This window comes from Onychostoma macrolepis, chromosome 21 (genome assembly GCF_012432095.1).
Source record: "Onychostoma macrolepis isolate SWU-2019 chromosome 21, ASM1243209v1, whole genome shotgun sequence".
NCBI lineage: Eukaryota > Metazoa > Chordata > Actinopteri > Cypriniformes > Cyprinidae > Onychostoma > Onychostoma macrolepis.
Genome location: NC_081175.1, coordinates 22,102,135 through 22,116,029, shown reverse-complemented (window position 1 = coordinate 22,116,029; position 13,895 = coordinate 22,102,135). Strand labels below are relative to the sequence as shown.

The following is a 13,895-nucleotide window of genomic DNA, read 5'->3' as shown; positions in this document are numbered from 1 at the left end:
AAAATTGTAATAAAACGTTATTTATATACAGTTTTATTATAATCTCATTCTAAGGAACAGATAGATAGATTCATTAGAATGAATAAGAAAAAATACACACTTCTAATAATAACATAATATATAATAAAAATGTTCTTTATATAAACACATTTTTATTTCATATAATTTTAATTCTTTTTATCTTATTTGCATAGCATAGCAAATTTCTATTTATCTATTTTTGTATCGTTTTCAAAAAATTTAATTGTACTAAAAATTTTATACATACACACATATATTCTATAATACGAAATATATTCCTCAAAATAAGACAAAAATTAATTAAATTAAATATACAAAATTTAGATTTGTTGATCCAATTAGTGTTGATCTTTGATTCGTGTACTGTGACAGGGCTTGGCAGCTTCTTCAGGTTTCAGGTATCACCCTAATTAATTGTTTATTCTCCATGCTGGTTAATAAAGGCGCCTGCCATTATCCAATAGACCAAAACACACTGTGGAAATTAGTGTCCACCAAACAGCTGCCAAGTAGGTAGTGCAATTACCGGACATGTTACTATCAATTACCATCAGTGATGGTTATCCGCTCAAAAGGGCCACTGCAGCAGTTCAGTGCAGTTCCAGTACAGTTCATCTGTTTCCAGCCACTCTCTGTCTCATAACGCTAAGTGGCATTAATGAATATGTTTGACCATGCTGACAGGATGTGTCTATGACATACACCATATGTTAGGTCTTGCCCGGTTAATACATCCCGATTGTCATCTAGTGAGATGGAGCGATCATCATGCTGGGTGATTGCCCTAAACATATGCTGGTATGCAGATGTTTCGCCCTCGTTAATTAAGCCTTCTGAACAGCTCATCTCCTGTCGCGCCTGCAGTGTCTTGTGTGTTTTGTGTGTCTGTGTTCAAAGAGCATAGAATGGGTGTACAGACTGTTCCTCTGCTGAGTCTTTCTGTGCTGGCTGGTGCAAAACAAGGGGAGGAAAATTATGACAGACCCTGTGACAGCCCTAGGCACTCTGAATGAGATGATCTATGATTGTACAAGAATTCTTTTATTGAATCAAATAACCATTGTTTGGTTCTAGGGCAAATTAATTACTGACATATAATGTCAGAATATATTATAAAATTATTGAATTATAACAACTTTTACTCTACTTATACAAAATATATTTACTAATATATTTCTATTTACTTTTTTTATTTACATAAAATATAGTTTATTAGAATGATTTCTGAAGGATCATGTGACACCAAAGACTCATAGTAATCATATTAATTTGTATTAGCCTTACCATGTGAAATAATGCATATGAAGTTCCTGAATGTGAATGAATAAAATGCACATAAAATAATAATGTCCAAAATTGTCAATTTGGTTTCTTTTTACAAAAGAGAAGTCATCGCAGTTAAACTGATACAGCATTTAGGCCATTAAAATGTAAATTAGACTTGATATGTGTTTCCAGAGAACTGATTATGCACATTATTTTTATAATTGCATTAGCTAGAGATGTAATATTCATAGTTTTGCATTAGCTAGAGATGTAATATTCATAGATTTTACAATAAACTGTACAAGACTACTTTGTTTGGGTCTCAGATCTGTTTCATACATATTAATTTGCTTTTCTTTTTTTTCTTTTTTTGTACTGCACGGCTCTGGGAGTTTTCGCATACAACAGACCAGCATTAATACAATGTCACTTTTTATTTCTTTATAGACTACATGAGGATATCTCAGGTGCATTGCGCAACTTAACTTCAGGCAGTGTCTGTGATGTTGCTTCGAATCACATACACTTTAGAAGTGGGACGAGTTTTTTTTTAGAGCGCCTCTGAATGCAGCTTCTGACCTTGAGACTGCTGATCTGGAAATAAAGAAGCTGAAGATAAACTCACCTAACATCTGCTTTAATATCACCTTTGACTCGTGTCCAAACACTGGCAGATGGTCCTGATGGGGATTCTGAAAGAATGACAAAATTATTCTCTTACCTCTAAATAACCTTCATAATAAAGCAAAAGATAAAAAGTAAACATTTGACTCGTGGTGAATCTCCAGTGATGTTGAACACAGGTGCGACAGTGGTTTGATTTAATCAGATTCCATCTTCTTTTATTGAACATTCTAATGAACAGATTCCACAGGGAATTCCGTGCTCAGAGCCAGAACCAATTCCGACAGATGGAACGATCAGCATGACATATAGAAGAATGAGCCAGGATTCTGATAGCTCGAGACCACCATGTGTGGACAGTATGGCCAGACTGAGCTCCAACTCCACCGATTGCCCAATTTGCAATTGTACGGCTCTACGGGCGAGCAGAGCGTGGAATTCCTGAACTGTGACATAAAGAGAGCCAACTATGTTTCATCAACATGCTGAGACTCCAGCCGTGTCAAATGCCTCCTATGTCGCCAGAAAACCCCTCTATGGCAGACCTATAGAGATAACTTTTAGAATTCTCATCAGAGACGGTGCGGTTGTTTTGTAAATTGACGAATGAGATTCAGCAACGCTAGATAATGCAATTTAACAGAGCTGCTTCATTCTTGTTTTCCTGGCCGGTCTGGCATTAGCCCTGTTGTTTGCTTTGCAAACTAGCCACAGGCTGAGAACTCCAACGGTGAACTAATTTATTGAACTTGACAACAGATGCCACAAAAATTTTTTGAAAGAAATATGAGCGGTGCTTGCCCATGCAAATTCTGCTGCCAAAATGCCAGGGTGTTCTGGGTGGTTGCCAGGGAGTTGTTATAATATAAACATATAATACTTAAACACAATCTATCTATCTATCTATCTATCTATCTATATCTATTGTGTATCATCTATCTATCTATCCATCCATCCATCCATCCATCCATCCATCCATCCATCCATCCATCCATCCATCCATCTATCTATCTATCTATCTATCTATCTATCTATCTATCTATCTATCTACTGTAACTATATCGATCTATCTATCTATTGTGTATCATCTATCTATCTATCTATCTATCTATCTATCTATCTATCTATCTATCTACTGTGTATCATCTATCTGTCTATCTGTCTATCTATTGTGTATCATCTATCTATCTATATCTATTGTGTATCATCTATCTATCTATCTATCTATCTATCTATCTATCTATCTATCTGTGTATCATCTATATATCTATCTATCTATCTATCTATCTATCTATCTATCTATCTACTGTATCATCTATCTGTCTATCTGTCTATCTATTGTATCATCTATCTATCTATATCTATTGTGTATCATCTATCTATCTATCTATCTATCTATCTATCTATCTATCTATCTATCTATCTATCTATCTATCTATCTATCTATCTATCTATTGTGTATCATCTATCTATCTATATCTATTGTGTATCATCTATCTATCTATCTATCTATCTATCTATCTATCTACTGTAACTCTATCTATCTATCTATCTATCTATCTATCTATCTATCTATCTATCTATCTACTGTGTATCATCTATCTGTCTATCTATTGTGTATCATCTATCTATCTATATCTATTGTGTATCATCTATCTATCTATCTATCTATCTATCTATCTATTGTGTATCATCTATCTATCTATCTATCTATCTATTGTGTATCATCTATCTATCTATCTATCTATCTATCTATCTATCTATCTATCTATCTATCTATCTATCTGTCTGTCTATCTATTGTGTATCATCTATCTATCTATCTATCTATCTATCTATCTATCTATCTATCTATCTATCTATCTATTGTGTATCATCTATCTATCTATCTATCTATCTATCTATCTATCTATCTATCTATCTATCTATCTATCTATCTATCTATCTATCTATCTATCTATTGTGTATCATCTACCTATCTATCTATCTATCTATCTATCTATCTATCTATCTATCTATCTATTGTGTATCATCTATCTATCTATCTACTTTAACTATATCTATCTATCTCTCTCTCTATCTATCTATCTATCTATCATCTACTGTATCTATATCTATCTATCTATCTACTGTAACTATATCAATCTATCTATCTATCTATCTATCTATCTATCTATCTATCTATCTATCTATCTGTCTGTCTATCTATTGTGTATCATCTATCTATCTATCTATCTATCTATCTATCTATTGTGTATCATCTATCTATCTATCTATCTATCTATCTTCTATCTATCTATCTGTAACTATATCTATCTATCTGTGTATCATCTATCTATCTATCTATTTATCTATCTATCTATCTATCTATCTATCTATCTATCTATCTATCTATCTATCTATCTATCTATCTATCTATCTATCTATCTATCTATCTATCTATCTATCTATCTATCTATCTATCTATCTGTGTATCATCTATCTATCTATCTATTTATCTATCTATCTATCTATCTATTGTGTATCATCTATCTATCTATTGTGTATCATCTATCTATCTATCTACTGTAACTATATCTATCTATCTATCTATCTATCTATTGTGTATCATCTATCTATCTATCTATCTATCTATCTATCTATCTATCTATCTATCTATCTATCTATCTATCTATCTATCTATCTATTGTGTATCATCTATCTACTGTATCTATCTATCTATCTATCTATCTATCTATCTGTCTATCTATTGTGTATCATCTATCTATCTATCTATTGTGTATCATCTATCTATCTATCTATCTACTTTAACTATATCTATCTATCTATCTATCTATCATCTACTGTATCTATATCTATCTATCTATCTATCTATCATCTACTGTATCTATATCTATCTATCTATCTATCTATCTATCTATCTACTGTAACTATATCTATCTATCTATCTATCTATCTATCTATCTACTGTAACTATATCTATCTATCTATCTGTCTATCTATTGTGTATCATCTATCTATCTATCTATTGTGTATCATCTATCTATCTATCTATCTATCTTTACAGAGTAAAATAAAGATATAAATAAACTGTCATACATAACTGTGCACAACCTTGAAACACCATAAAACGTTCCCTGTTCCCTGTCATCAATAATTAGGACACGCATGCATAGAGAAAACGGTTTAAAAATAATAAAAAGTCTAAAATTCACTGAGGGAGCCACATATATCATTGTCTAAATCCTGACAGAAATCTTTTGATGTGGATTAAAATGGTCAAAAATAGAGCATCTATATTGTGCCTCAGTTTAAGAACAGACAGTCCTCTTTTTCGTTTTAAATAGCATATTTTTGGTGTAACATTTGGCTGGTCGAAAGTTCTGCTCTTGGTCTGCGTCCTAGTTTTCTGAAGAGGAGATTGGACATCATTTATAACCATAGCAACCCTCTGAGGTTGGTGCAATGCCACAGTACTTCTGTGTGCATACTTTATCCCAAGATGTTTGTTGCTTGGATTTTGTTATTTTACCCAATCTGGCCTAAAAAAACTTAGAATTTACAGGTTGTAGGCAGAGGTGATCAATATTACTATGTTTTCCATCTTCTCACGCTCTGTATTGATGTATAATATTTATATAAGATACACATTCTTGCATTTAGGCTGCACATGCAGTTTGCAGTGCTAGACCAACTCACTATTTATGGCGATAAAAAAAGGACAGAGATGGAAAGATCAGTCATCAATTATAGATTGACATACCACATACATGAAAAACACATCATGTGGGTCTGCATGGTCCACGGTTGGCATCTAGGACAAGCCAAAACAGCAGTGAAACGTTTCTTCTTAACCCATTACCAGCCTGAAAACACACAAGGCTGATATGATAATAATTCTTTTGAAGTTTTTGAAGAAACATACTTTTAAAAAATGCAATACTGCCATTATTAACTTTATTCAACATCAACTTTGTATTAATACAGAATTTCTATTAAACATCATGTTATCACTACTTCTGCGTTTACAACTTTTATAAGCAAATAACTGTATTAGCAAATACTATATGCGCAAATATATACATACATATATATATATATATTAGTGGTGGGCATAGATTAATTTTTTTAATCTAGATTAATCTCACTGTAATCTTGGAATTAATCTAGATTAATCTAGATTAAAATGGCTCATTTGAATTCTGCCAAGTAGATAAGTAAACAACTAGCAGTCATCAAGAATTTAATATTGATAATAACATTGAAGACATTGTATGATTATTCCTTAAAGATAAGATTTTAAAAGTTTTAGTAGTAGTAGCCTATTATGTTCTGCCCAATGTCTTCAAGTGAAACCGAACTTTTATTTTGACGGGTTGCCGTGAGGATAGTTTTTCTCAAATGAAACGCTCGAATGCTCATGAAGTGACTCTCAGAGCAGTTCTGGAGATGTTGTTCATGTATTTATGTCCTCATTTCGTGAGACGACAGACGTTAATATCGCCGCAAGCGTCACGCGGTCTTCTGTATGAGTAGTGAACAAACCCGTGCGTCTGCGCCATACATTAACACAGAGACACACAGAAGTCATATTTAGATAGACGTTTTGCGGCTTAATATTTACAAATAGGAGTGGGAGTGTGCTCACTTGTGTGTGCGCTTACGTGTGTGTGTGTGTGTGTGCGAACCGGGGCGGAACTCCGCTGTGCGCGCGATACAGAGAGCGCGACCATGTAACGTGTAGAGCTGATAAAAAATGTTAAAAAAAAAACTGTACCTTGAATGCAATGTAAGTCGCTTTGGATAAAAGCGTCTGCTAAATGCGTAAATGTAAATGTAAATGTAACGTAGAGACAGAAATGACTTGCCGATTTCCATTGGGAAGCTTCTTAAAAATAAATTTTCCCTGAAGCAAACCCGGCGGCTTCACAGCTGCATCCATGTTAGCACGCATACACACAGGTTCGAAGACTCGTTCTCGCCCCCTACAGTGCAATTCGGCTAGGTATACATCCGCGCTAAAATATCAAGGTGAAAGTCATCATAGCTTGCGTAGTATAGACCCAGCTCCCAACCCAACTTTGAGAATAGATTAACGGCGATATTTTTTTTATCGCCCGATAAGAGTCTCACGTTAACGCAGCACGTCATAACGGCCCACCACTAATATATATATATATATATATTTTATGTCATTATTTTTTGTTTTTGAAAAAAGTCTCTTAATTTTACAGAATTTTTTTAAAATATTTGCTGCTCATTGAACTTTCTATTCATCAAAGAATCCTGAAACAAGGATTCATGGTTTCCATAAAAATATTAAGCAGCAGAAACTTTGCTTACACTGATAATAATAAAAAACATTATTATATATATATATATATATGTATGTCTATGTATATATGGTAACACTTTAGAATAGGGAACACTTATTAACTATTAACTACGACTTTCCCCTTAATAAATTCCTAATTTGCTGCTTATTAATAGTTAGAAAGGTAGTTGTTACGTTTAGGTATTGGGTAGGATTAGGCATGTAGAATAAGGTCATGTAGAATAAGGCATTAATATGTGCTTACTTACTACTAATAAATGGCTAATATTCTATTAATATGCATGCTAATTAGCAACTAGTTAATAATATAATAATAATAATAACTAGGTATATATATACTGTATATACAGTCATGGCCAAAAATATCGGCACCCTTGGTAAATATGATCAAAGAAGGCTGTGAAAATTAATCTGCATTGTTAATCCTTTTTAATTTTTATTTAAATAATTCACAAAAATCTAACCTTTCATTGGATAATATGAATTTAAAATGGGGGAAAATATCATTATGAAATAAATGTTTTTCTCAAACACACGTTGGACACAATTATTGGCACCCCTAGAAATTCTCATGAGTAAAATATCTCTGAAGTATATTCTCATTCATATTCACAATTTTGAGCACTCCAGGGTGATTATGAACATGAAATTATTCAGCCAAGGCTTCCTTTTTCACAGAAATATAAATAGGATGGAAAACAAGGCCCAAATTCCCTTAATCATCCATCACAATGAGAAAAACCAAAGAATATATTTCTGATGTGCAGCAAAAGATAATTGAGCTTCACAAATTAGTGAAGTGGCTTCAAGAAAAGAGCTAGAGCAGTGAAAATTCCAATTTCCACCATCAGGGCAATAATTAAGAATTTCCAATCAACATAAAATGTTACGAAACTGCCTGGAAGAGGACGTGTGTCTATATCGTCCTAATGCACGGTGAGGAGGAGAGTTTGAGTGGCTAAAGACTCTCCAAGGACCACAGCTGGAGAATTGCAGAAAACAGTTGAGTCTCGGGGTCAGAAAACCTTAAAAAAAAAATTCAACAGCACCTACATCGCCACATGTTGTTTGGAAAGGTTTCAAGAAAAATTCTCCTAACTCATCCAAAAACAAACTCCGGCATATTCACTTATCAGACACAACTGGAACTTCAAATGGGACTAGCTTCTATGGTCAGATGAAACTAAAAAATGAGCTTTTGAGCAGCAAACACTCAAGATGGGTTTGGTGAACACAGGTATAAAGAGTACCCCATGTGTACAATGAAATATACTGCTGTATTTTTGATGTTGTGGGCCTATATTTCTGCTGGAGGTCCTGGACATCTTGTTTAGACACATGGCTTCATGGATTCTATCAAATACCAACAGATAAAAAATCAATAAGTGACTGACTGTTAGAAATATTATAATGGGCCATGTTTGTATCTTCTAACCGTACAATAATCCAAACACAAACCTCAAAAACAACACAAAAATGGGTCACTGAGCACAAAACCAAGCTTCTGCTGGCCATTCCAGTCCTCTGACCTGAACTCTATAGAAAATGAGTGGTGAACTGAAGAGAATACGCACCAACATGGAGCTGGGAATCTAAAGGGTCTGGAGTGATTCTGGATGAAGGAATGGTCTCTGATCTCTTGGCAGGTGTTTTCTAACCTCATCAGGCATTATAGGAGAAAATTTAGAGCTGTTAAACTGGCAAATGGAGGTTTCAAAAAGTATTGAATAAAAGGGTGCCGTTAATTGTGGCCAACTAGAGAAAAACATTTATTTCATAATGATATTTTCCCCCATTTTAAATTCTTATTATCCAGAGTGGTTAGATTTTTGTGAATTTTTTAAATAAAAGATCAAAAGGATTAAGAATGCAGATTAATTTTCACAGCCTTCTTTGATCATATTTACCAAGGGTGCCAATGTTTTTGACCATGACTGTATATATGAATTGAAATAAATTAATTTAAATATATTTTATTATTTTAATAAAATAATTGCGTTGTGACCACAGGTTGTGCACTAACCATGTTACCATCATATTCTCCCCTACTAAAATTAAACTAAATAAAAATTTTTTATTTAAATTCAACTAAAATTCAATTAATATTTTTTAATATGAAATACAGCAATTACTGAAGGATAAATGTATCCCAACATACATTAAAAATTGTTCATTTAGCTTGAGGCACATCTCACAATAAATGTATTAACACTTAAACACATTTTTTTTCTGATAGCATATTTAAGATCTTACAAAATCCTCTGGACCTTAAGCATCGCCTTATCTTATCCTTTTTCTGCTTCTATTGCCACACACACACACACACACACACACACACACACATTAGAGGTGTGTCATCTCTTAATTAGTCCTGACTGTTCTTTGGTAAATGGTCTGTCTCTATGAGAGTGTGTGTGTGTGTGTGTGTGTGTGTGTGTGTTGGCAGAAGCGTCATTATATAACGGCTGCAGTGCAGGCTGGCCCAGCTGTATTGATGTGCAGAGATGTGGGAGTGGGGGGGAGGGAGCTGAACACGACCGAGGCCAGTGAGAACCTTGTCGCTTGGTCAGCCTTTTGTGTGGCTCCCAGCAAGCGAGAAACATCCGAGTATTACAACACCTCAGACAGTGAAGTAGCACGCGCCACTGCCAGCGCATTCACTGCTAAACTCACACTTATACGCCATCTAAAAACATAAACGGAATACTTAGAACTCATTCTTGAGATGATAACATCCATAATTAAATAAGCTTGTTTTATATTTCTAATGATTCTTTTGTGCAACAGACTATAATTTGACTTTGTAATACAAGTAAATAAAACCATGGAGCTATATAAAGATGCCCCTCCTGAGGCGTGTGATACATTATTTAAAGTCGACGGCATAACTAGATCAATTGTGACCTAATTTACAAATCCCCTCTTCATATCAGAGTGTGACATTCACATGTAGAGGGATTATTTCCCACGGATAATGAAATATTAATAGGGTTTCGATTGCAGGTTCTCTAACACGGGAAAATTTAATCAAATCACAATGAGTCTGACAAAATCACTACACAAAGCGAGGCCAAATGCATACAGTATGTACAAGAAAACCTGCATATTAATATGCCAACATCAAGCATTCAAGATGTTCACGTGCTTTGTGGTGCATGTTTATAAGGCGCGCTACAGTCACTTCGTCTCATTAACACCCCGCGTTGCCAGCGCGTACAAAATGCCTACATGTGAATACTTTGAAACTTCACACTTCAGGAGAGAGGCTTGTTTCCTTGGTAACCGTTTTTCCCCTTTTGTCCTTATGTGCCTACCAGTGCATAATGCTGCTCAGCACATGCACCTGCATAGAAAGCGCTACCCTTTCTTCCCCACAAGCGATCAGTACACTTTTTTTCAAAGCACCGCTCTTGTCTGGAGCTTTGACATGCATCTTTGTAATAAAGCACAAATTAAGAGTTCTGCACAGCTGCCATTTGAAAACACACAGCACTTAAAGCAGGAGATTCTCAGAGAACCATGAAGACCTCTCAGACCTGCCACTTTAAGTAATTACTTTTAAAGTCTAGGTTTGAGAGACAGAGCAAGTGATTTCATGATTGAAAATGCTGAAATATAGATGGCGTGCCGCTTACATAATTGAACATCAGTCCTTAAAATACAACTTTGAGCATTGGTGGAAACATTTAGCTGTCTTAAGTCAGTCTTTTTGGGTGGGAGGCTATACTAGAAGCAGGTGAGCTGAAAATAAAGGTTTGAAATAGAGCCAAAAGTGTTTTTAGAGTCAAGGAGAACTTCTATGCATTGGTGCTTTAAAGAAACCAATACAGTGATCTAAATACAACTAACAACTGTTTGTGACAAGAGGTTTCTTTGCTGAACCTTCATTTTTAAGCAATACACTTGCTTAAAAACTTCTAGCAATACACTTTATATAAATGTTATTTGGCTTAAACACTGTCTTGGGCAAGAATATAAGGAAATATCCCAATTCGACCATGTTTTGTAACCATTTAATCCCACAGTTTTTGAATAAGCACATGCATTTCACTTTTTGAAAAGAACAAAGATTAAAGTAATGATTCAAAGTAATGAAATTATGTGTTTATGGGACACAGTTGTTACAGACAGAAAACTTGAGGCAAAATTGCTAAGTTGCTCAATTATACCCAATAGGTTGCATAGTAACATAATACTGTATAATCCAATAAAAATGAAATTTTGTCTCATTTAGCCTAATGTAACACTTTGAGATCTACAGTTTTATGATGTGAATAAATCAGCTATTCAAAATGGGCCTTTCACAAATTTGATCAATGGCATGTTTAGCTATACATTGGGACCAATTTTACCAATTTTGATTAGTAATAGAACCTTTAAATATTACCAAATATAATAGCTACATTTGTATTATGACATATTTCACCTTCATTTTATCTTTCAGCAAGGAAAAACTCTGTTCATGTAAAAACGTTCATATTAAATCTATTTCATTAACAGTTGAGAATTATCTGTACAACAGCAACTCTTGTAAGTCCCATTAAATTCAAAAGAAAATGGTCAAAATGCGGTGGGAATATGTAGGATTAAATGCGTTAGAAACATTGGAATGTGTCCATAAATGCTCGACACCAGACCTTTCAAAACCACATGTTTTTTTCTACCCGTTCATAAAAAATAAATAAAACAATTCGCTCCAAATGGAAAAACAGTTCTAGCTCTTTTTTAATTTCACGCTTGGATTGTTTGTGACATCGGAGCGTTTTAATTCTAGCGGAACGCCAACGCGAAAAACTGGAGGAGGTGCGGGGGCGCGCGTAAAAGAGCGCGCACAGCTGTCAGCACCAAGGACAGCGCTCCGCCGCAGAACAACAGCCGACGCGCAGAGACGCATCACTGATTTCTGCTGCCAGGCTTCATGTAGCATGCGACTCTCCTGCTCTGCCTGTCTGCAGTCTGACTTAACAGGGGGAATTAAGAGAAAGGCTGCATTGAATGCCTCTTCTCTCAGATGCCATCGCCTAAATGAACCGGACACCATGAACAGATCGCCGCAGTGTGTGAATTTCGTACCTGGGATTTTTTTTTTAGTCTAAAACTGCCACACTGGACATTGCTTTCATTCTTAACAAGCGAATAGCTCAAACAAGAGCCTCCGGCAGCACTAAGAAGGGAGGACACTGGGGCTCTCCGTGCGCTCTTCTGTTCATCCACACGATGCGTCTGCTTCTGCTGGCCGCGTTATTCTCCTGCTCCTGCGTGCGGGGCGGCTGCGAGCCCAAGATTGTGAACATCGGGGCCGTCCTGAGCCAGAAGAGATACGAGCAGGTGTTCAAGGATGCGGTCACTCAGGCGAACCAGGTGTACGGAAGGGATAAATTCAAGTTGACCGCCATCTCTGTCACTCACAAAGCTAATGCGATTCAGATGGCGCTGTCTGTGTGTGAGGATCTCATTTCCAGTCAGGTGGGATTTTTAGTATCAGCGTTGCACTGTGGCATTTTCATGTGGCGAGATCCAGTATTAAATAAAAAGGCTTAAAAGTTGCTTGAGGGGTAAACATATTAATGTAATACGCACCACTAAGATTGAATTAATTTATTTAGCTTTCATAAGGCAGTGTTTTTTTGAAGCATGATATTATCCATTACAAGTACCATTATTTAGGTTATTGAAAAGTGTTTCATCAAATATGCAAATATATTCATTAGAAAGAGCTACAGATGTACTGATGTCAACTGATCATTTCTAAACATTTATTGCAGTGTAAAACGGCAATGAATAACCTATTTGTCCTTTAAAAATGGCTTTTGTTTAGATACTTTATGTATTCAGTTTACTTAGTCATAATAAATCATATTTTTGACTTGAGTGCAATTAAATGAAATGCATATTATAGGTTAGACAATTTTTTAATATTTTTAGACAAACACATACATATACAGTCATGGCCAAAAATATTGGCACCCTTGGTAAATATGATCAAAGAAGGCTGTGAAAATTAATCTGCATTGTTAATCCTTTTGATCTTTTATTTAAAAAATTCACAAAAATCTAACCTTTCATTGGATAATATGAATTTAAAATGAGGGAAAATATCATTATGAAATAAATGTTTTTCTCAAATACACGTTGGACACAATTATTAGCACCCCTAGAAATTCTCATGAGTAAAATATCTCTGAAGTATATTCTCATTCATATTCACAATTTTGAGCACTCCAGGGTGATTATGAACATGAAATTATCCAGCCAAGGCTTCCTGTTTCACAGAAATATAAATAGGAGGGAAAACAAAGCCCAAATTCCCTTAATCATCCATCATAATGAGAAAAACCAAAGAATATATTTTTGATGTGCAGCAAAAGATAACTGAGCTTCACAAATTAGTGAAGTGGCTTTAAGAAAAGCGCTAGAGCAGTGAAAATTCCCATTTCCACCATCAGGGCAATAATTAAGAATTTCCAATCAATATAAAATGTTACGAAACTGCCTGGAAGAGGACGTGTGTCTATATCGTCCTAATGCATGGTGAGAAGGAGAGTTTGAGTGGCTAAAGACTCTCCAAGGACCACAGCTGGAGAATTGCAGAAAATAGTTGAGTCTCGGGGTCAGAAAACCTTTTAAAAAAATGGTCAAACAGCACCTAC

The 13,895-nt window shown here is 34.9% G+C and overlaps 1 protein-coding gene and 1 long non-coding RNA gene across 5 annotated transcripts in view; one reads left to right on the top strand and one right to left on the bottom strand.

Moving 5' to 3' along the window:
- Positions 1-13,895, bottom strand: part of LOC131528629 (uncharacterized) — a 22,321-nt gene that overhangs the window by 5,648 nt on the left and 2,778 nt on the right. The window contains exon 2 of the long non-coding RNA XR_009267904.1: positions 1,913-1,979. This is a non-coding gene — a long non-coding RNA (uncharacterized LOC131528629). The remainder of the gene's footprint in view (positions 1-1,912; positions 1,980-13,895) is intronic.
- The window catches only part of grin1a (glutamate receptor, ionotropic, N-methyl D-aspartate 1a), a 24,480-nt gene continuing 22,680 nt past the window's right edge, over positions 12,096-13,895 (top strand). For all 4 annotated transcript variants that reach the window (XM_058757897.1, XM_058757895.1, XM_058757896.1 and 1 more), the window contains exon 1: positions 12,096-12,711. In XM_058757897.1, coding sequence (XP_058613880.1) covers positions 12,463-12,711 — 249 coding nt within the window. In that variant the 5' untranslated portion in view covers positions 12,096-12,462. The remainder of the gene's footprint in view (positions 12,712-13,895) is intronic.